This window comes from Trachinotus anak, unplaced genomic scaffold (assembly GCF_046630095.1).
Source record: "Trachinotus anak isolate AG129_WGS33_773 ecotype Australia unplaced genomic scaffold, CSIRO_AGI_Tana_v1 ptg000013l, whole genome shotgun sequence".
NCBI classification, from domain to species: domain Eukaryota; kingdom Metazoa; phylum Chordata; class Actinopteri; order Carangiformes; family Carangidae; genus Trachinotus; species Trachinotus anak.
The window spans coordinates 12,043,356-12,064,813 of NW_027273864.1; the positions used below are offsets into that span (position 1 = coordinate 12,043,356).

Sequence of the window (21,458 nt, forward strand, 5' to 3'; positions counted from 1 at the left end):
TAACCATATCCTGGCTGTAGCTTCATATTGCATAGACAGGCACCGGAATGGTTGTCTCATGTAATTCATGACAAAAAAAGCGAGTGTGCAAATTTCCCAAAGTGGCATCGGCTTGTGTTGAGTTGAATGTTTTGTACTTGAGTGTGATACCATCATTTCTCATCAGTGAATCCTATCTTTAAAGCAAGATCCACTGTACCCACTGTAAAGGCAAGTGACACTTACAGAATCATGGTAAAACGTAGTGTAACAGTGTAATAATTTATAAAGTTAGCTAAAATAAGTTACCACAGGCTACTGGTCATACCAGAGCAAGTAAGGCTATAGTGGTAAAACTGCTAAGTGTATTGAACTGATCAATAATTCATTTTATTGCTTCTATCAACTATCAGTCTATCTTCTATCTAGCTTCTATCAGTTTAACTTTTTGTTCGTTAAAGGCAGAGTCTTTTTAATTAACAATCTTATACACTGAAAATAATCGAAACTAGCTGTTTAATTAGCTTGTGCTAAGTCTGTTTTATTGCTTTTTTTTTCAACAATGATTGTTTTTCCTTCTCAAAATGAAGCACAAGATAACATAAATGAATGAATAGAAAAAATGAATGAAGTGAATGAAATATTTTTTTAGATCTATTTTTTCTTTCTCTCTCCCTTTTTCCTTCCTCTATCAGAACCAAGCTTCTGGAGAGTGAAGCCATGAACGAGTCATTGCGACGGCAGGCCGCCCGGCTTTCCTCCCGTTCACCGTTCCCCTCCACGCTCAGCCCTGCCCCGGGCCACCCCCCTGGCTCCTCCCCTGCCCCCATGTCCATGGAGGCCGAGATGACAGACGTGTTACGCCGAGCCAAGCTGGACATTGAGAGACTGAAGAAGAAGGAGAGGAGGCAGAGGAGGATGAGGTGAGGGGAGGACGACACATGCAAGATGTTATTACAATTTTATATACCTTTTGACACCTTTTGACAATAGGTTACTTAAAAAGTCGAGTTCACAGAGGTGCAGGGAGCTGTGATGTCTTCATATCTCCAAACATCTGTGATTTATGTGACTTTAATTTTTTTATTGCTCCCTTTAATCCTTAGTCAATGAACCTGTGCACGTTTTAAAAGCCAAAAGACCACAATGAGGTCATTATTGTTCCTGCTCATGTACTCTTCGCTTCCCATTGTTTGTCTCCTCCAGCTTAAGAGGCACATCACAAGTCGATTAGGGCTTTGGGACGGCCAGCTTCTGAACAGAACTGGGATGCAGCCAGTGCTGAGTAGTAATGCTGGCTGGGGCACAAAAAGGTCTAATTCAGTCGGCCAGTGGGTCATGAGAGAGACAAGTACACAGCCTAACAGGCTAATTGAGGTTTAATGGGATAGAGATGGAAGTAGATGGGAATTTAGAGATGGGATCGGTGATAGGCAGGATGGTTGTAAAAGAGGGAGCTAAGGGGAGGACGAAGCTGGTAATAAAACGTAAAGAGCTAAAAGGGCGAGTTGAGGGAAGATGAGCTGAAGGAGACTTTGCTAATGACTTTAGAGAGCTTGATTTTACAGCAAGCACATCACTTGGCAAAACTCCAAAAGCCCTAATGGTGGATGTTAGGAGTGTGTGACATCTCACTTGCATAAAGGAGACAGTGTTTCTACAGGGTAATGGACGAAAACCATTTGGAATACAACTGTAGTTGAACTGGATATACATACATACATACATACCCACAACCATACCAACCTACTGTAACTTTAGGATTTGGAACATTTTTTACCACCAGTTCTTTCCTGGCTTAACCAACATGATTTTCTCCTTCTGTAGTCCAGAGTTGGAGAAAGGTCTGAAGAAACGAGTGAAGCTGCACACCCACGAGAACGGGGAGAATGGGCAGAATGGACAAAATGGACAAAACGGACAGAATGGAGAGATTGATTCAGATGACAATTACGCTGAGGTAAGGTACAAGTTTGTCAACCTTTATAAGCATTTCAAGCCTAAAACTATCAGATTAAAGTCTAATGTCAGTGTTTGTGTGGGTGTAGGACATCATGTCTCCGCTGCAGGAGGAGAGTGGTTGCGATGAAGATGAGGGGGAGGACGAGGAGGAGGGCAGGGAGGAGGAGGACGAGTTTGACAGCGACGAGAGCCTGGTGGATTCAGACTCAGACACAGATGAGAAAGGTCTGTTTCTGACAGCTGCTGCTACATAAGGACCCGACCTCTTTTTCCATTTATGTCCTGTTTTGTTACAGGTTGTCCTACTTTATCTCATTCTGTCAAGACACCTTTTAAACCTTTTAAAAGAAACACGAGTCAGTTTAGGCCTGAAGTCAGTAAAAATAAAAAACAGACTTTGGAGTGTGGCAGACAATTTTTGACATTTTTCTTCATACACAAACACACAACACATAAAAATGTAGAATGTGTTTCTGACCTTTGGCCCCCAACCTGCAGCTAACTTCCAGGCAGACCTGGCTGACCTGACCTGCGAGATTGAAATCAAACAGAAGCTGATAGACGAGCTGGAGAACAGCCAGCGGAGGCTGCTGATGCTGAAGCTGCAGTACGAGGAGAAGCTCATCCTGCTGCAGAACAAGATCAGAGACACTCAGCTGGAGAGAGACCGTGTGCTGCAGAACCTCAGTGAGCACCATGGGATTTGTTGTTTACAGATATGGTTGGGTAGTTGAAAACACAGCAGTAGGTTGATCAGTAGAAAAGTAAAAAGTGTCGTATAAGGTGTCCTGAACACAGGTTATTAACATTACTATGTGGCTCCACAGTGTCCATGGAGAACTACACAGAGGAGAAGGCAAACCGGATCAAGCAGGAGTATGAGAAACGTCTTAAGGAGATGAACCGTGACCTGCTGAAGCTACAAGCGGCACAGAAGGAGCATGCACGTCTCCTCAAAAACCAGGGGAGGTATGAACGGGAGCTGAAGAAACTCCAGACCGAGGTCAACGAGATGAAGAAAGCCAAGGTAAAGGGAGGAGAAAGGGCAGTGGGAGTGTGGCAGTAATACGACCGCAATTTAGGAAGCCTGACCTTAATGCTGTTTCCAGGTTGCACTGATGAAGCAGATGAAGGAGGAGCAGCAGAGGAGGAGGATGGTGGAGGCAAAGAGGAACCGTGAAATCGCCCAGCTCAAGAAGGAGCAGCGACGACAGGAGGTCAGTCTGCATGTGTGTGTGTCGGCTGGTGATAGCATGTTTTACTCCACACAGTTCCACTGCAAACTAGATACTAGAGTCTTACAAAAGATTTAGCATTTACATATTTCTTCTGGTATTTCAGGTCCCTAATGTCAAACGCACAAATCAAATTATTGGGAAATTATTAAGAAATAGCTGAGAGTGAGAAAATGTATAAATATATAACAGTATGAGCAATTTTATACAGTTTATAAGCCTGTTTAATATGTTACACTTGTTGTGAACATGGTCCAAATTCAAATTTCACTTCTGTATTGAAAGAATGACTCATGCCGTGTAGAATCCTCAAATGTGTATAAATGCATCCGTGCGTCAGCCTGGCAGATTATTGGTATCACTTTTATATTTTGGAAGATCAGTACATAGTGTACTTGTATTTATCCATCCTTATTTATTTTCCCTGGAGTGGAGAGTCCATTAACGAGCATGAAAACATTTACATTGTTATACTGTTTGCCTCATTCCTAATCCTTTTATTTAGGGTTTCATCCTAAGTCTTAAAATCCTTGATGATCAACACCTTGTAAGCCTGTTGTGCAAAACGCTGTCCTATTAAGCTCAGGAATCTAATTAACGTGTGAACAGGAATAAACAAAAGAAGATTAAGTAGACTCTAATGAACATATTGAAGAAAGGTCTCTCTCCCTCCTGTCCTTCAGTACCAGATTCGAGCACTGGAGTCTCAGAAGCGGCAGCAGGAGCTGGTGCTGCGCAGGAAGACCCAGGAGGTGACGGCCCTGCGGCGCCTCGCCAAACCCATGTCTGACCGCGTGGCCGGACGAGTGGCCCGCTGGAACCAGGCTCCTCCGGTTACAGACTCTGGAGCCGAGTTATCAGCCAGCACTACTGCGAGCAGCTCTGAACCTGAGACCGGGAGGACTGTGAGTGGGCTGGTGAGGCAGTGGAACAACAAAAATAATGTGTTCGGATACATGGGAGAGAGCGAGGGGAGCATGGATGGAACCAGGGTCATTGGGTAAGATGGGTTGGGATGCATGTAACACTATGTTTAAAGACAGTGTCACACACTGTATTCATTGGCCAGTTAACTAGGCAGCCAGCATAGGAGCTATACACTTTTCTTGTTGACCTTTAACTTAATGGATAAAGTTTCATTCAATTTCACTGACATAAATATCTTTCTAAGGCATGTATGAAGTCAGAGAAGACTTTAGTTTCTTAATATGATAAAGTAGAATCAAGTGAAGTAAAACAGTTAAAAAAAAAAAGATTTCAAAACACGTTGTTGTCCATGGGAGTGATGGTGCTACTGCTGATTTCCATCTCTCGTCACTTCTCTCTGTCTCTCTGTCTCCTTCTCTTCACAGCAGCAGGAAGAAGTTGCAGCGGAAGCCAGCAGGCCTGGGCAACGCTGGAGTGGCGGGCAGAACCAGCAGCTTCTCCAAGTCAGCCCGTCAGAAGTGGCAAGCCCTCGAGCGTCGCATTATGGACATTGTCATGCAGAGGATGACCATCGCTAACGTGGAAGCTGATATGGATCGTCTTATCAAGGTAGGAATGTTACACTCGGTTTGGCAGCTGTCGAGTTAAGTGAAATTCCCCAGAACTAGGTTACATCAACAGCTTCTTTGGCTCACGTCATCTCAGTGGTTGACAACTGTAACCAAATTCAGTGAGGAGTGTCCTTCCTCCTTGCTTCATAGATGTAGTGTGTGTGTGTTTGTGTGTGTATATGACATCATCTTTTTTTTTTTTTTTTTGCTCTTTTTGCATTTGTTTTTTTGTTGAGACAGAAGCGAGAGGAGCTGACAGTCCAGCAGGAAGCGCTCTCACATAAAAGGGAGGTATTGATGGCAGAGGGGGAGGGGCCAGAAGCAGAGGACCGCCTCCTTCAGGAAATTAATGAGGAGATTGAGGTGCTGAATGCCAATATAGACTACATCAATGACAGCCTGTCTGACTGCCAGGCCACCATTGTACAGATAGAGGAGACCAAGGTACAAACACAGACACACACACACACACACACACACATACACACACACACACACACACACACACACACTCTCACTCACACACCTTTATATACGTATATACTTTCTAGCTGTGAGGATTATCAGGAGGCCTCAAGTGATGCCTGATTTTGCATTTTCCTGCAGGATGAGCTGGACTCAGTGGACACCTCAGTGGTGATCAGCTCCTGCTCCCTGGCAGAAGCTCGCCACCTGCTGGACCACTTCCTGAAGGCCTCCATAGACAAGGTGAGTTAATGGAAAAAATGCATAGACTGACGGTGTCAGCATTTTAAATAGTTTTTGCTTTTTTAAATCCAGTAAACTGAAAATGGTGTTTTACTGTTATCATACTGTGTTACTGGCAAAAAGATATTTGTATTTATTGATGATGTAGTGTCCTGAGCTCAGCATCAGAAGTGAGTGAAATGCTGGTGCAGTGAGTAGGGGATGTGGTGTCATCAAGTGGTGTCTCTTTGTACTGCAAGTTGTTGTCAAGGGTGTATTTTATAGGTGCAAAATGTCATTAAAGGTTCCGTGAATGATCATCAATACTACTATGTTGCACTAGACCACCAGCATCTCGGACCAAACAAATGCTTCGTCAGCCTCACCTGACCACAATACCCCCTCCCTTCAAGCTCTCAGTCAGCAAGTTGTTACCAAGCCCAGTGAAAGTGGACACTAAGCACACATCAAGCACAACTGGATAAAGTTACCCTGTGTACACAGGAGTCAACAAAAAACAAAACAGTCACAACCATTAGCCCATACTAACACTGCCGTGATATGCTCCAAGACATTGCTGACAGCCAGCTAGCGATAGCAGCTAGTTGCCAAACAAATTCTTAACATGGCAAGTTAGCTAAGGTTATCATGCCTTCTGTACATTACATAGCATGAAGTTACACATTGGAGAAAAGCCAGACCAGTATTGACTCCCGTATACCAAAACAAAGAAGAGAGAAACTCAGATTACAACTCATTTTAAGGGGGTGTGACTTCGTACTCTGCTTAGGGCACCATTACTCCACTTAATCTTTACAGAGAAAAACGTTGTTTGCTGCTAAATGAATGTTTAAAATCTTGTTTACAGAACCTTTAAATATCCTTCAGAAAATGAAAACAAATATATTTTTAGTCTCATTTTCAGTTGCATGTTTAATACCAAGTTTAACCCTAGAACACTAACGTTAAAATTAGTAACACCATCACTAACGTTGGGTGAAAATCACCTGAACGCATGCCTCTTGAAAAAACCATAGATGGGAGGAGGGAAACAAACATACCATTAATGACATCAATGAGCAGCCTGAAGCTACCCAAGGACCCATGCAAGTCAGACAGCAGCAACACAATGAAAATCACATGACAAGAATCGTGTGGGTGAAAATCACCCAACGTTAGTGTTCTAGGGTTAAAAGTTTAGTGTTACATTACTGTGTCTGTGGATCATCATTTTTGACCTTGTATGTCATTGTATGTTTGTGTGTGTGTGTGTGTGTGTGTGTGTGTGTGTGTGTGTGTGCGCGCAGAGCTTACAGGTGGCTCAAAAGGAGGCTCAGATCAGACTGCTGGAGGGCCAGCTGAGACAGACAGATGTGATTGGCTCGTCCCACAATCACATGATCCTTGATGCCCTCCGAGAAAAGGCCGAGTACATCCCTGAACTCCAGGCTCTCATCCACAATGTACAGCAGGGTGAGGAGTGGTTTTTGTGTCTTTCTTTTCCTTTTTCTCTTCTGGTTTATGTCAATACACTTTTCACAGTGTTACATGCAAGACAGCATGTTAACACACAAGCATCATTTTGGGATGAAATTTTGTGTATGAAAATATGAAAGACGATTATTATTATTTGCTCTACCATATTGACTCCATATAAACCATACAGCATACCTCTGCACATTACCAAATAAAGTAGAGTTTCAGGTCTCTCTCTCTATCATCTACTTGTTTTCTCTCTTTTCCTCGGATCATTTTTTCAGCAATATTTTGCTGCACTAGAGCATAATATCTGCTTCCCAAACTGAAAGTGATGAGTCTTAATCAGCCTCAGAGGATGTATTAAAACTGAAATTAGTAGTGAGAGATATTAAACAGTGGTAGTTGAGTTGGTTGTGGCACATACAGACATACCAAGTGGCAGGGTTTGTGTACCGCAGGGCTTACAAGTTGTGTGTTTTGTGTACTTCCAGAAAATGGTTATGCCAGCACAGACGAGGAGCCCTCTGAGTTCAGCCAAGCCTCTGACAGCAGGTGAGACTGCAGTCTGCTCTCCCACGCAACATCCTCGATAAACAACATCCACCTCATTTTTAAATTGGTTTGCTACACGGATGTTTTTTGTTTTTTTTTTTCTCTTACAGTACTTGGTGTTCGTCCAGTAGAAATTCCATCTAAAAATATGCAGGTCTTTTCTCATGTCTTCTCATATATTTCCCTGAGTCTCCTCTTCTCTTTTCCTGCAGTGTGTCGCAAATGAAAGAATCCAACAGCCAAGATGATTTCAAGATAAAGGTACAGCTAGTTCGTGTTATTGAGATACATGGTTGTTATTTAGCTCTGTTACAGATGTTGCAGACACCAGCTGAAAATCCAGAATTGTCCTATTTTTTTGTGCCCAGTTTCCTAACGTCCAGATTTTAACACGACTTCTGCATTTCTTCATAAAATAGCTTTAATTCTTTTGATGTCAGTGCTGTAAACATCAGGTGGATTGAATACTGTGATTTGCAGTATCCAAACCATCAGCTCTTTATGAATCATGATGACACTGCATGTTGTCAAATGATGTTCATGTTTTTGATATAGTGTTTGTTTCGGACACTTGCCCTAATTTTTGTTGTCAACACACAAGAATTCCCAGTTACTCTATCAGAGTAGCTGCTATTCCTGTTTGAAGCCATAAGATGGCAGCATATGCAAACGGTTAAAAATGGAGGAGGGAGCCCTGATATGTCACCAATCTGTTTTATACTCTTGTTAATGCTGGGTTCTCTAGTCTTTATTATGTTTCTCAGTTATTTTTTGCTATACAGCTTTTGTTTGATCCCACAATGGCCCCTTTCTCTTTTCAAGCTCATTTGTTTTACTGTTTTTCATATTCTCTTTGTCCTCTCCCTGCTGACTGATGTTTTCAGGCTGTATCTTAATTTCCTCTTGCACCTTAATTAAATTCAACCTTTATCTTTATTTTATGTCCCAGTTTTCCTATCCGACTGTCCTCCTTTCTTCTCATTTCGTTCTCCCTTCTATGTTCCTCTGTAAAACAAGTAATGTGCATTTTTCACCCAGATGGAGCCTCGTCTGTCGGCCCAGATGAAGGCAGTGTCAGCAGAGTATTTGGGCCCCATCCTGGATCCTTCATCAGGCAGCAAGCAACAACATATCACCAAATCTCTGGCCTCACTGACCGACATCCAGGAGGATGGCCTGAGTCTGGTGACAGGGAGTCTGGGGCTCAGCCTGGCCCTTCGAGACCCTTACCACAGGGACAGGGCATCCCGCACCATCAGCCTGCCTGTCAGGGGACACACCTTGTAAGTCATGAAGATTTGAACTATAGTGGTAAAAAATAATGATTAATGAGATGACGATGACCATACTCATCCTTAAGTGTTACCAGGAAGGGGGGGGGGTTTATCAGGAGGCTTTGCTCTTGTATTTTAGCAATGTTGAATTATGACAACACCTCGCGAGTGGACTACTGCAGTAATGATTACTGCAGTGTTGTGGAGGGTGGAGCGCTCTCTGCAGAGGTTCCCATCCTTTTTTCCATAGGTCCACAGCCCTATCAGATGATACCACACCACAACCATTATTACATTACCTTAAGCAAAGTATTTCAACCATTTATCCACTACTCTTAGGTAACAATTTTAACATTTAGCCATAATACGATCCATTTGTTGTTTACTTTTAGAGAACTTTAAACTGTCCGTTACTTTTAGCTAACCAACAACCCTTTAGCTAAGTATCAGAAATGTATCCAACTATCATCCATTATCCATTACATTTAGCTAAATAAAATGTAGCTAAATAAATGTAGCTAAATAAAATTTAGCTTACTATCAAAAATGTATCCATTACTTTTGGCTAACTTTCACAAATGTTTATCGATTACATTTATACAGCTATAGCTATAACAGTTTATTCATTACTTGTAGCCACAAACTACTTTTCAGCACATTGTGACATATGGTGTTCAGATATTACAGTTGACTTGGTACTTGGAAATATTTTAAAAATCAAATCTTAATTTCTATTTTGTCAAATTAAAGGAGACACTGAACAAATCTTTCCAGGTACCCCCTGGCAACTGCAAATGTACCCCCTGCTGTACAAGTATCCCTGGCTGGGAATCACGGCTCTGCCATGTGGGACAGGGGGTGGCCTGTTTAGTCTACTTCAATTAGAGAACCTCATCTCAAATCCCCATGTTGCCAAACATTTGTTTTGCTCAAGAGCAGTAAAATTTGCAACTAAACATAAAACATGTTACTGACATAACTATGAGTAAACACCCTGCGGCATCTCACAAATATATCAGCTAGAGAGAATAACTTATTTCCTGATAATGGAGACAAAGTTATTAAAGACTTCTGTTTCCTACTGCGTATTTCCAAGCTAACAACCACTGCAAACCTGCCAGAGGCCTGACATTTTTTAGGTTATAAAACTGCTTCAGGGAGAAGTGAAATTTGCATCAGTCCTTAGGGATAGAAAGCCTGGTTGTATGCGATTTGATATTTAAAGAACTGAGTCTGTCAGCTGCTTTAGTCTGCTAGAAATGCCATCAAATTGCAGAAAACCCCTGCTTCTTATAGATTCCCAACAGTTTACATAGATGTGTATTATCCTGCTGTGCTTGTCAACTGTGCACTCCCTTGAAAGTCTGCTTAGTTTGCTTGTGTGTGTTTGTGTGTGTGTGCGTCAGTCCCAGGCAGTCTCGGGGTTATGACACTTCCCCTATAACAAGGAGGAAATCTTACGACCGTGCGTACAGGTACATGTAATGCTCTAACTCAAGCTATTTTGTAGACAAATTGAAGAATTGTTTGACTAAGTGATGTAATTTCCTTCCAGTTTTTTCGAACTATGTCCTTCATCGCTCCTCTTGTCCTCCCTCACTCTCCCTCCCCTTGTCAGGCCCACTGATGGCTACACTCCCCCTTCTTCTCCTCCATTGAGGACGAGGAATGACCGCAATGTCTTCTCAAGGCTCACCAGCAACCAAACCCAAGGTTCTGCTCTGGACAAGTGAGTACATTCCTGCAGAGACATACATTCAAACACACTGCTTCTGTCCTTTTGTCCACACACACACTCATCTGATCAATTCAGTAGCACTTTGAACCATTCTTTTCTTTTCTTTTGCTCTCTTTCACTGTTGAAGGACTTTACTGGTCCTGTCGATAGGCTGAAGGTCAGGCCTTTTGAGAGGAAAATGCTTTTGTCTTTGGTCTAGATGAGCCTCTCAAAAATGTACCATTCCATCTGTTTATCTTCAGATGAATCCCACCCTTACACAAATAAGGGGCATAAATGGGGCATAAATGGGGCAAATATTCAGATTCCAGAATCCAGATGTTAAACGCTCTCAAGAGGCATCGAAGATCTGATCAAGCAAACCACAACCACCGGCTACTCAAAGCTGCATTTAGCAAGACTATTAACAAAGTGTACTTTGTTTCCAACCCATACATAGGAGTTACTAGGAAACAAATGCAAATCAGGCTGGAGGCAGCTCAGATAGTCAGAGTCACATACAATTTAATGTAATGCAATAAAAGACCTGTAACAAATCTCATAATGTTCATGTTTTGCTGACATTGTTACTGAGAGACCTCCATTCAAATTTATGGTAATTTCCGAGACTGTAGTTAGTTGTAATTTTGTGACGCACTGGCCTGTTTCTCATGTTGTTCTTTCATCCTGTTTACATCTCTTAAGGTAAAAGAATGCTATAAACACCTCTTAAAATGTCAAAAATGTTTAGTGCGTCCCGCCACATCAGATGGAGACACATTGTGGATACGAGATGCATGTTAATGCCAGCTGCGCTGGTGCCGAGTCTGGAATGAGAAACCAGCCTTTTCCTTCCCCGCTCACAATCAATTCCAGCTTTCCGCTCTGACAAATGTCAGCACTTAATTTCAGTCAGCGTTTGGCTCTGCTGTAAAGTTGTTTGTTTTGTAATCTTTATCAATTCGCGACATTTCTTAGCTCTATTGACCCCTAATTGTTAGTTAGTTAGAGGAACTGTGTGAAACGGGTTTGGGTGTAGTGTCATGTTTGTGTATGTGTGAGTATTTATATGTGTTGTGTATGTTGGAGTCTGTGGGTCCTCATTATCTGGAGCAGGGGTAGGTAAATGAGTTGGCTCTTGTCATCTTCCCATGCAGCTGTTGTCACTGGTAGCCATTTTGAATTAACTCAGGGTGACAGTGTGGGGTATTTATCTTTAGGGTCTTTTATGAGGTTCCAACAGGGGAAGCTTTTGTAGTGAAACAGTGTGAGGTGTTTTTTCCTCTTCATGCATTTGCATTGTTGCAGGGTATTAACATAATTTTGACATTTGTACTTTAGTTTGAAGTGAGGTGTGTGTGGTGTAAATGTTTTGTTTACTGAAGTGATCAGTGGATAGAGCATTTTTTCCCCCCAAGATTCATCATTTAAACCATCATTTTTAATTTATTTGGTTTCATCGTCCTAACAATACTGAAACTGACTTAAGTCTGCCACTTAATTCTTCATCACAAGCATAAATTCACAGCCAAATTAAGCTAATTTATCAAAAAAAGATTAGAAAAGCAGTACGAATTGTCTGTATGAATTCTGTCTAATTGGGTGTCAAATGAGAAGCTGCTATGCAAAGAAAGAACATAGCGCTGTTCACAAGTACATCTTTGCAAGTCCACAAAACCTATTAAAATGCAATAAGACATTTTAGTAATTGTGACTGTGGATGCATTCTGCTTCCCCTTTTTTTTTGACTGATTCATATTTGAACAGATTGGTTTGCTGTGAGTCCGGGATCGAGCATTTGACAAGGATTTGAAAGACACATAAGAACGAGGAATATAAATTTTAAACAACAAAGTTTCCTTGTCTTTTGACGGATGAAGAGGCTTTGAATCCCAGATCCCGTTTTTAATCTTCCCATTACATTTGCATCCTCCAAAACCAATGAATTTTAAAAGGATTTTGTCTTGAGAGTCTGATATCAAAATGGTAATAGCCACCATGGCTGGCAGTAAATACCAAGAAATGAAGGGATTTCTATCACCTTTTAACACCGTTGTTCCCTCCAGGCACATCCAGAACCATTTTTTTTAATGATTCCTTGCTCAGAGTGTAAAGCACAGGCTCTCCTGGTGACAAACCTGAGGCTATTAAATATTTACAATATAATAACACTTTTATTGCACTGTTACACACATGCCAACTTTTCCCTTTGAGCTAGTGTGGAGATATGAGTGTAGTCTGTTTTTTTCCCCTCAACAGCTTTGAGTAAACTCATCTGTGAGTTTGACTGATATTCTTTTCCTCTAGTTGACTGGATCTTCCCTTTTCTTAACCGTGTTTGCTATCCCTTATCCTCTTGCCTTTTCTTATTTCCTGACTATGGCTGGAAAGAGCAGATGTAGGAGGGATGCTGACATCATGGGAGTCATACATAGAGGATAGAAGTGTAGTGTGGAAATTGTAAAGTGCGGTTCTTTGACCTCTGTGTATCACTGTCCTGGCTTCAGTGCTTCTTCCTTCACTACTTCCCCTTTTCATTTTAGTAACTTTTTTCTGCTTTATTAAAAATGAATTGTTTGACATTATGGGAAATGCATTTATTTGTTTTCTTTCTGAGAGTTTGCTGGTTGAGAATAATGATATCACTGTCATGTCTGTATGCTGAATATGAAGCTAAAGCTATTTAGCCCGGCTTAGCATAAAGACTGAAAACAGGGGGTAATAGCTAGGCTGGCCCTGTCCAAAGGTAACAAAATCTGGCTATCAACACTTCTAAATCTAAAAATAAAAAATGAACACTTTTTATTTTGTGTGTTTAATTCATACAAAATCTAACTGTAAAAAAGCCAAGTTGTGGTTTTAGGTATGAGTGCTGGTAAGCAGACTTGTTACCTTTGGACAAAGCCAGACTAGCTGTTTCCCGCTGGTTCCACACATGCTAAGCTCAGCTAACAGGCTTCCAGGTCATTTTATATTGAACAAACAGACATGAGAGTGGCATCAGTCTTTCATCCTATTCTTAACAAGAAAGCAAATAAGTCTATTTTTCAAAATGTCTTTTTTTTTTCTTTGAACTCGTATCCCTGATGTTAGCCCTAACCGCTAGTCCAAGTCTACTAAACCAGCCTTTGCTTAGTGTGGGTGTACCTACAGTAAACGTGCTTTACCAAGGAAAACATCTGCAGACACTGGTCAAAGAATATAGCCTGTTCAGTGATTACTTCTGAGGAGAAGCACATCTCATGGCAAACTGCCTAATAATCACTGAACGAGCTTTATTGTTGACTGAGCTTTCCTGCCAGTTTGCTCACTGCTTTATATCTAAACCCTTCCTCTAGTCACTCCTTCCTTTAACCCTTTGCTGCCAGTAACCCTTCTGTCTTCCCTTATCGTGTTCAACCCTTTCCTCTTCCTGCCCCTCCCCTCCCTCTCCTTGCTCCTCTTCTGCCTCCAGGTCGGATGACAGCGACTCCTCGCTCTCCGAGGTGCTCAGGTAGAGGAACCGTGTCTGTCACTCTCTGTTTTCCCATTTGCCTGTTAACTCACCTGGTGTCATCTCGTCTCCACCAGCGCTCAGTGCCTCGCCTGGCCTCTCCACCTCCTCCTCCTTTATCTCCCACCGTGGGTGGGGTAGTTGTGGTGCATGTTTTGACCACATGCAACTTTCTTGACCCATTGGCCTTTTCCACCTGTGCGATGTTGTGTTTCTTTGTGGTGGTGCTCGCACGGAAGACCCGAATGAACCTCGTCACATTTTTACAGGCTGTGAAAAAAACAAACACGAAATGGTGCAAATTAGGCCGGAACAATTAATGAAATGTTATCGAGATCCTAATATGGCCAAGTGCAATATCCAAATTGCAGGAGCTTCAATTTTGTGTTAAGGAAAAATGTGTCCATAACAGACCATAAATGAAGCACTGTGGTGCAATAGAGATGCCCCAGCCTACAAGTCATATTCCAAGGGAACATGCTTGTTTTGTACAGACCCAAGCAAAAATCACATCATCATCATTTTTATATTTTTTTTTTCAGTGAAAGTGAATTTCAAAAATTACTATAATCTTGACTCATATTGCAATCACAAAATCTGTCAAAATAATTGCAATATGATTTTTTTTTTGCGTATCGTTCAGTCCTAGTGCAAATGTTATTTGAACAAAACATCTCATGACTGTAGAGATTATCAGCTGCAGTAACCAGCTGATATTGTGATTAATCACCTGTAAGGAAAGCATAGTCAGTCACTTCCTTATTATTTGTACCTACAGTTTCTGTAAAGTCTGTAGTATAATGCTTAGAAATACATAGGGGTTAAAGGAATAGTTTGACATTTTGGAAAATTATGCTTATTTACTTTCTTGCCAAGAGTTAAATGAGTGCTCCCATATCTGTGAGGTCAGTAGCAGGTTATCTTAGTTATCTTAGTAACTTCATATTTAGTGCGGGCTAAATATGAGGGAACAGTGCGGGCTAAATATGAAGTCCATTAGCGGTTTCCATCTCCTCATCTAACTTGCAGTAATAAAGAGAATTTCTCAAAATATCCAACTATACCTTTAAGACCAATAGATAACAATTACATAAGTAATGATAAAAACAGAGTGTTCTCCTCGTCACTCAGATCAGTCCTTTCTGTTTCTGTGTCTTTATCATACACAGGCACAAATAGATGCACCTCTCACTGAGGCCCTTCTGCCTGTTTTTCTGTGTACTGCAGAGAGCACGCACTGATCTCCCTCCGTGTTTTCATTAATCCACTGGTCTCTTGGTGCTTGGCCCTGCAACATCCATTAGCAGCTCTTACATAGTGCATAACACGGCACACTATGATATCTTACACAGACGCTGATAGAAGGGGAACAGTTTCTACCATTTGGAGCAGCACACTGCTTTAAGAAGTAGAGTGTTGCATTAAGGAGAAACTAAAGTAAAAGAAAGTATTTAAATACTGCAAGGTAATGGCTTCCGTGCAAGTAAGGAAAGTAGTCTGTATGGATGATTGAATATGAAGACAAAGAAATAATATTCTATTATTTTTAAAGTAAAATCTAGATAATCCATTTGATATCAGGGCAACAATAAGATTAACTGAATTTCCATTATAACCAGTGAGGATAGAGCTCCCGACCTCCTCAGACAACGGGATTCGGTTATCAGCCTTAAGAGTAATAAGGTTCATTCAAATGAAACGGCACCCCAAATTCTCCTTCTCCTATTATCTCAAATCTTCCTTCCCCTCTCTTCTCCATTTATTACTTATTTATCAGTCTTTTCAAACTGGAACTGGTCAAAACAGAGAGTGGGACAGATTGTATGTGATGCTGTGTTCACTCCCTACACCTTCCATCACAGTCAGGTTTCGCAGCTCTGCAGAAGCTGATAATCTGACTATGCTGTAGACTTGTTATATCTCTCCACTTACTCACATGTACCACAACCCCCTGGGTCCCAAAAGGCAATTGGCTGTGGAGGTGCTGAACTGAGAGTCAGCTCCCACCTTACTGGCGGAGAGTGGATGCTGCATGTGGTGATGATGATGTCTCAGGACGCTGTGCTATGGTTTATTTTTGAGTTGCAGGCTGCTTTGGAGTTGGTCTACCAGGCTGTGGCCATTGTTAATAATTGTTTTGAGCTTATTCTGTGCAAGTTGGTTCTCTTTTGTGTTTGTTTTTTTTTTTGTAGTTTTTTTTTGTTTTTTGTGAGAGTTGGCAGATATGCATGAAATCTTTTTTTTCTGGCTGATGATCGACGGTTTTTGAGTTTGGTTGGCACTATGAAAAAGATACACAGAAAGTATGGTTTGGTGTTAAATTTTTGATCTGACGTGTTTTTGTGTGCATCTGTGTGTGTCTGTATGTTTTCATGCTGGGAACTCATTGTATGTGCAGGCTCAGAAGAGGAGCTTGTTGCCATCTTTGACAAGTTTCAAGCACACCCTTCTGTATTTTGCTCACTCCTGTGCAGAAACAAATCTGTCCCAAGTTTTGTGTATGATCACACGTTCTCTTTTCCCTCCTCACATCCTTTGGCTCTTCCTCACTGTTTAGCGCTCTACCTCTCTCTCCCTCACACACACATACACACTAACCACCAGTCGTGTTATTAGGAGGCCCACCAGGGACCAATTTTCCCACATTCCTCCCTCTTCTTTCTCACCCTCTCCCTGCTCTGTCTCACTCTGCTGACTGCTCTCCAGGCACTCTGGGACTCTGGCCTGTCAGTGGGACATAGATTGGAAGGGTTTGTGGGGGGCAGAGGTTCAGCAAGAGAGATTGAGTGCACATAATAGAGGAGAAGGTGTGTGTGTGTGTGTGTGTGTGTGTGTGTATGAGGGAGAAAGAGAGAGAGAGAGAGAGAGAGAGAGAGAGAGAGAGAGAGAGAGAGAGAGAGAGAGAGAGAGAGAGAGAGAGAGAGAGAGAGAGAGAGAGAGAGAGAGAGAAAAGAGACAGAAAGACAACTTGAATAGGAAAGCAGCTCTTACTGTTGTAGTGCCTTAATTGGGCTGTTCCACAACAAAAAGAAAGGGTGGGTGGGGGTGGGGGGTGACAGGCAGGCCAGAGAGATGGGCTTTAACCAACAGGAAGCTGTGTGTGTGTGTGTGTGTGTGTGTGTGTTTAGGGGAGTACATCATTGGTATGTATCCAGTGAGGTTTGTATGGGTTTGCATTTACTCCATATAACGAAAAGAATTTATTTGCGTTTCTGTGTGCATGTTTGTGATCAGCCTGTGTTGTACAGTACATACATCTGTAGCTATGCGGAAAGAAATCATACTCACTGATTTATGATGACATGAGTGTGACTCTGCATGTGTGTGTGTGATCTTTAGGGGTGTGATCAATCCCATCGGGGGTGTGAAGGGGGGTCGGACGGCGCCCCTGCAGTGCATTTCTGTAGCTGAGGGCCATTCGAAGCCGGTCCTGTGTGTGGATGCTACAGATGAGCTGCTTTTCACTGGATCTAAAGGTACATATCACTCCTCCTGTAATAGGTATTTCATATAAACCTGAAATGGCAGTGTGCAGTTTCACTGCCACTGTATTTATTACTTATGTGCTTTTGAAAGTTTTTACAAATTGTTATAATTCAGTTTGAAGCTACTGACTATGAAGTCTGACGTCCTAAAACAAACACGTAACAACCACAAATGTTGTCTTCACATGTTTGTTTTTTTATGAATTAAAATTGATATTTGGCATGTAGCAGCGAGAGTCTAACAGCTATGCAGGTTCACACAGCAGCATTGAAATGTCCAAATGTCATGACAACCCACCGAATAGTTGTTGAGATATTTCAGACCAGCTGACTAACGTTGCCATAGTAGCAGGGATAAAAAAAGAGAGCATAAACTCAAAACATGTATCTGTAAGGCCTGTATTTGAAGGTCCCTTCTTCCTGTCCTCCTCCAGATCGCACCTGTAAGATGTGGAACCTGGTAACAGGTCAGGAGATCGCCACACTCAAAGGCCACCCCAACAACGTGGTGTCAGTCAAATACTGTCCTTCCTCTTGTCTGGTCTTCTCTGTGTCCACCTCCTACATCAAGGTGTGGGACATTCGTGACTCTGCCAAGTGTGTCCGCACACTCACGTAAGTTTCCTTGCTGCAGCCGGCCAGATGGAAATATTTGAAGCAGATATTTGATAGAAGTGATTGAGGGACATCGTTTTTCTGTTCAGTGATGTGTTTCAAGTTGCAGAAAAGTGACAAACTAAATGGTGGAAAATTTGATGTGAAATTCATCTAGAGGAAACGAAAACTGTGAAATGCTCCTCATTACATTTGTCTCTCTATTTCTCTCTTGGTTGTACTTCTCCACCTTTTACTCGCCTCTTATCCGTCCCTCTCTCTGACATTGTTTGGCCTGTTTTTCCCGTCCACAGTTCATCCGGGCAGGTGGTCTCTGGTGATGCGTGTGCCGGCACCACCACCCGCACAATAACTTTTGCACAGGGCGAGTGCCAGATCAACCAGATAGCCCTCAACCCATCAGGATCTGTGCTCTACGCTGCTGCCGGCAACATTGTTCGCATGTGGGACCTCAACAGGTGCACTTCATTCATTACTTTATTCATAGATTCATCTAAAATTCATTGAGTTACTCATTCAAATCCTGATTAAAGTATTTAGTTAGTCGTTCATGTATTCATACATTCATTCACTGACATGTATTTGGAGTCATCCTCATATTCGTGCACTTAGTTTCTTTACAGCCACCTCTAAATTCTGATTTATATGTGGATGTATATTTTCATTTGTCAGATAGTGATCAAACAGAAAGCTGATTAATATCTGACAGAAGAGATTAAAAACACTGTCAAGAGAAAGTGCAGGAAGTCAGTACTGGTGATATGAAGCGTGTCATGTGCATGTTTTCTACAAGGAACCCATTTCTGACATCCTGTGGCAATGCCGTCTTCTCCTCAGTTTCTATGCTTCTACGGGGAAATGATTTAACCAATTGGACCAGACAGTTTACGCTGAGGGGCTCAGACCCATTTAATGATGCATAAGAACCCCCAAGAAATGAAAAATGAATGTATTAAACATTTCTTCAGTATCATCTCTGCCTATGGCACTGCTGCGTCTCAGCAGTTTTGCTTCACTCGCGAGACAGGAAGTGATTGCATTTCATTCGGTGAAACAGGCACCTTGAAAATCTTGTAAGCAATGAATTTCACAGACCTTTGCTTCTCTTGCTCTGGTGCGTAGGATGCAAGCGATGGGAAAGCTGACAGGCCACATTGGCTCCGTCATGTGTCTGACAGTGGGACAGTCTCTGCTGGGCAAAGACCAAGTAATCACTGGCTCCAAAGACCATTACGTCAAGGTAGCGAACACACTCTTGTATTAACATGTATAATCCACCACATAGGTCAGAGGTGCAGACAGGTTTGTCATAATCTCCTTTTTTTCCCCTTGTCTTTTCTCAGGTGTTTGATGTGGCAGAGGGAACTTTGGGTAATGTAGGCCCAGCTCATAACTTCGAGCCTCCGCATTATGATGGCATCGAGTGTTTGGCTGTGCAGGGAGATGTGCTGTTCAGCGGGTCGAGGGACAATGGGATCAAGAAATGGGATCTTGAGCAGCAGGAACTCACTCAGGTGTGTGTGTGTGTGTGTGTGCGCGCGTGTGTGTGTTGAGCTTAGTCTTTAAAAATGAATGAAAGGCTTTTTCTTACAGCCTGAAAGATGCTGAACACATACCAACACCCAAGTGCCTTTTAAAACCAAGGCTACATGTGCCTGTATGTTTCCTACCCAGTATGAGAGGCCAGTGCAGTCTCAGTGCAGCTGGAGTGCCAGCACAGTAAAAAAAAAAAAAAGAACAAACAAGGGGGCTTTGGTAGATAATTGCAGTGAGATCCTTCCTGTCAGTGATGATGCTGTATTTCAGTATGCGTCATTGCTGTTATAGTGGACTGTTGTTGATTAATTGATAAACGGAAAAATAATTAACATCAATTTTGATAGTCAGTTATCAGATCACAATGTCAACATGCTGCTTTTCTCAGTGTTAATATTTTGGTGTAAATGGAACATCTGTGGGCTTTGAACCAGAAAACACAAGCAATCTGAAGATGTCACCTTGGGCTGTGACATGTTGTGATGTGTGTTTTACAGCAATTTTAAACAATTTAAAAACATTTGTCCTTTGATTCAAATGGATGTGTTGTTGTACCCAACCAATCAGAGCTTTGTAGGCGGGATTAAGAATGCTGCCATCATCTTTCTCAATGGCCCTGTTCAGACTTGGTATTAACATCCGTGTCAGGTGTGAAAGCACTCATTGAGGATGCTTTTGAGATCAGATCACTCAGACCACATTTAGATGGTGGTCTGGGCCACATGTCGCCACATTCATTTAGCAGTGTGAACACAAATGCGTCCTGGCCACCACCTATTCAACTGACATCCTCTGCCACAGTCTAATTAGTCCCAACACAGTTTCATAATGAACCGAAAATATTTTACTTTTTTAAATGGATAAAACCAATGATTTGCAATGATTTGCTTAACTCCCCCATGCCCTGCTCTCTCTCTCTCTCTCTCACCCACACACACACACACACACACGAACATACAAACAAACATATATGTCAGATTGTTTAAAGGCAACAACGCATATGTGTTTATTTGCATCTACGACAGGGAGGTGCGATCTTCAGACTACCTCACTACATCCATTATAAATAGTGACAAAAAATAACCACAAAAACCAACTTGCAGAAATAATAAAGCTCAAACTCTTATATTTCTCCAACCCCCATCAGCAACAAGACACTGGCTAACATGAACATTCACGTCATTCAGTCACCAGGCTGAATGAAGTGAAATTAAATGGCAATTCAGTCAGGCTAATTAGTTTTAGCCTTATTGTGGAGATTTAGATGATCATGAAGATTCCCCCCTTAGAAGTAAAAAACAACCAAATAACACACAAGCCAGAGCAGTGTGCTTACATTTTCCTCAATGTTTGCCCAGTTTGGACAAGTCCACAAAGACAAGATGTCCTAAACCAGATTATGAAGTATTGTGACTTTTTTTTTGTCACACCTACTCTGTCCATGCTGGGGGAGACTGTATTTTGCTGTTTTCCAACACAGGCTCAGCTTTGACAGTAGAAAGCTGTGCTGCCAGTAGAGAGTTGAGTTAGTGGACAGCTTCTTGCCACCGGAGTGCTCCCTTCATGTCGTCCTTTTACCCAGAGTGTTCGCTCTGTGGAGAGAGTCAACAGAGTGTCCTCATGTGTAATGTGTCAGGAAAGCACCATGTCAACATCAGAGCGTTAGAGCCCACACGCATCATAGCCACAGGTACCGGAGAGGAAAGACAGTCTGTGTGTGTGTGTCTTTGTACTCTAGTGCTGACTTCAGTGAAGTCTCTTGTGTATCCTCTGTTGCCTGCATATGTTAATAATGCATAATAATGCACCTTGTAGGTGGATGTGGCTCACTCATTTGCATGCACAGTAATATGCATATTAAGCAGCACTTTCTCTGGTTGTTTTGTATAAATTCTATTTAGCCTTT

The 21,458-nt window shown here is 42.0% G+C and overlaps 1 protein-coding gene across 9 annotated transcripts in view; it reads left to right on the forward strand.

The window, feature by feature from the left end:
• Positions 1–21,458, forward strand: part of kif21b (kinesin family member 21B) — a 62,572-nt gene that overhangs the window by 28,739 nt on the left and 12,375 nt on the right. For 5 of the 9 annotated variants that reach the window (XR_011693163.1, XM_071494002.1, XM_071494008.1 and 2 more), the window contains exons 11-32: positions 675–902; positions 1,807–1,939; positions 2,028–2,166; positions 2,440–2,628; positions 2,769–2,968; positions 3,051–3,158; positions 3,860–4,176; positions 4,529–4,712; positions 4,955–5,158; positions 5,321–5,422; positions 6,709–6,874; positions 7,372–7,432; positions 7,645–7,693; positions 8,471–8,715; positions 10,113–10,181; positions 10,325–10,435; positions 13,878–13,916; positions 17,256–17,392; positions 17,836–18,016; positions 18,310–18,474; positions 19,139–19,256; positions 19,360–19,530. Coding sequence is in view for 8 of the 9 variants with exons in the window: in XM_071494002.1 (XP_071350103.1) it covers positions 675–902; positions 1,807–1,939; positions 2,028–2,166; positions 2,440–2,628; positions 2,769–2,968; positions 3,051–3,158; positions 3,860–4,176; positions 4,529–4,712; positions 4,955–5,158; positions 5,321–5,422; positions 6,709–6,874; positions 7,372–7,432; positions 7,645–7,693; positions 8,471–8,715; positions 10,113–10,181; positions 10,325–10,435; positions 13,878–13,916; positions 17,256–17,392; positions 17,836–18,016; positions 18,310–18,474; positions 19,139–19,256; positions 19,360–19,530 (3,316 nt within the window). In the remaining variant the exon portion in view is untranslated. The remainder of the gene's footprint in view (positions 1–674; positions 903–1,806; positions 1,940–2,027; positions 2,167–2,439; positions 2,629–2,768; positions 2,969–3,050; positions 3,159–3,859; positions 4,177–4,528; positions 4,713–4,954; positions 5,159–5,320; positions 5,423–6,708; positions 6,875–7,371; positions 7,433–7,644; positions 7,694–8,470; positions 8,716–10,112; positions 10,182–10,324; positions 10,436–13,877; positions 13,917–17,255; positions 17,393–17,835; positions 18,017–18,309; positions 18,475–19,138; positions 19,257–19,359; positions 19,531–21,458) is intronic. The other 4 variants (XM_071494004.1, XM_071494006.1, XM_071494007.1 and 1 more) reach the window with 2 other exon arrangements.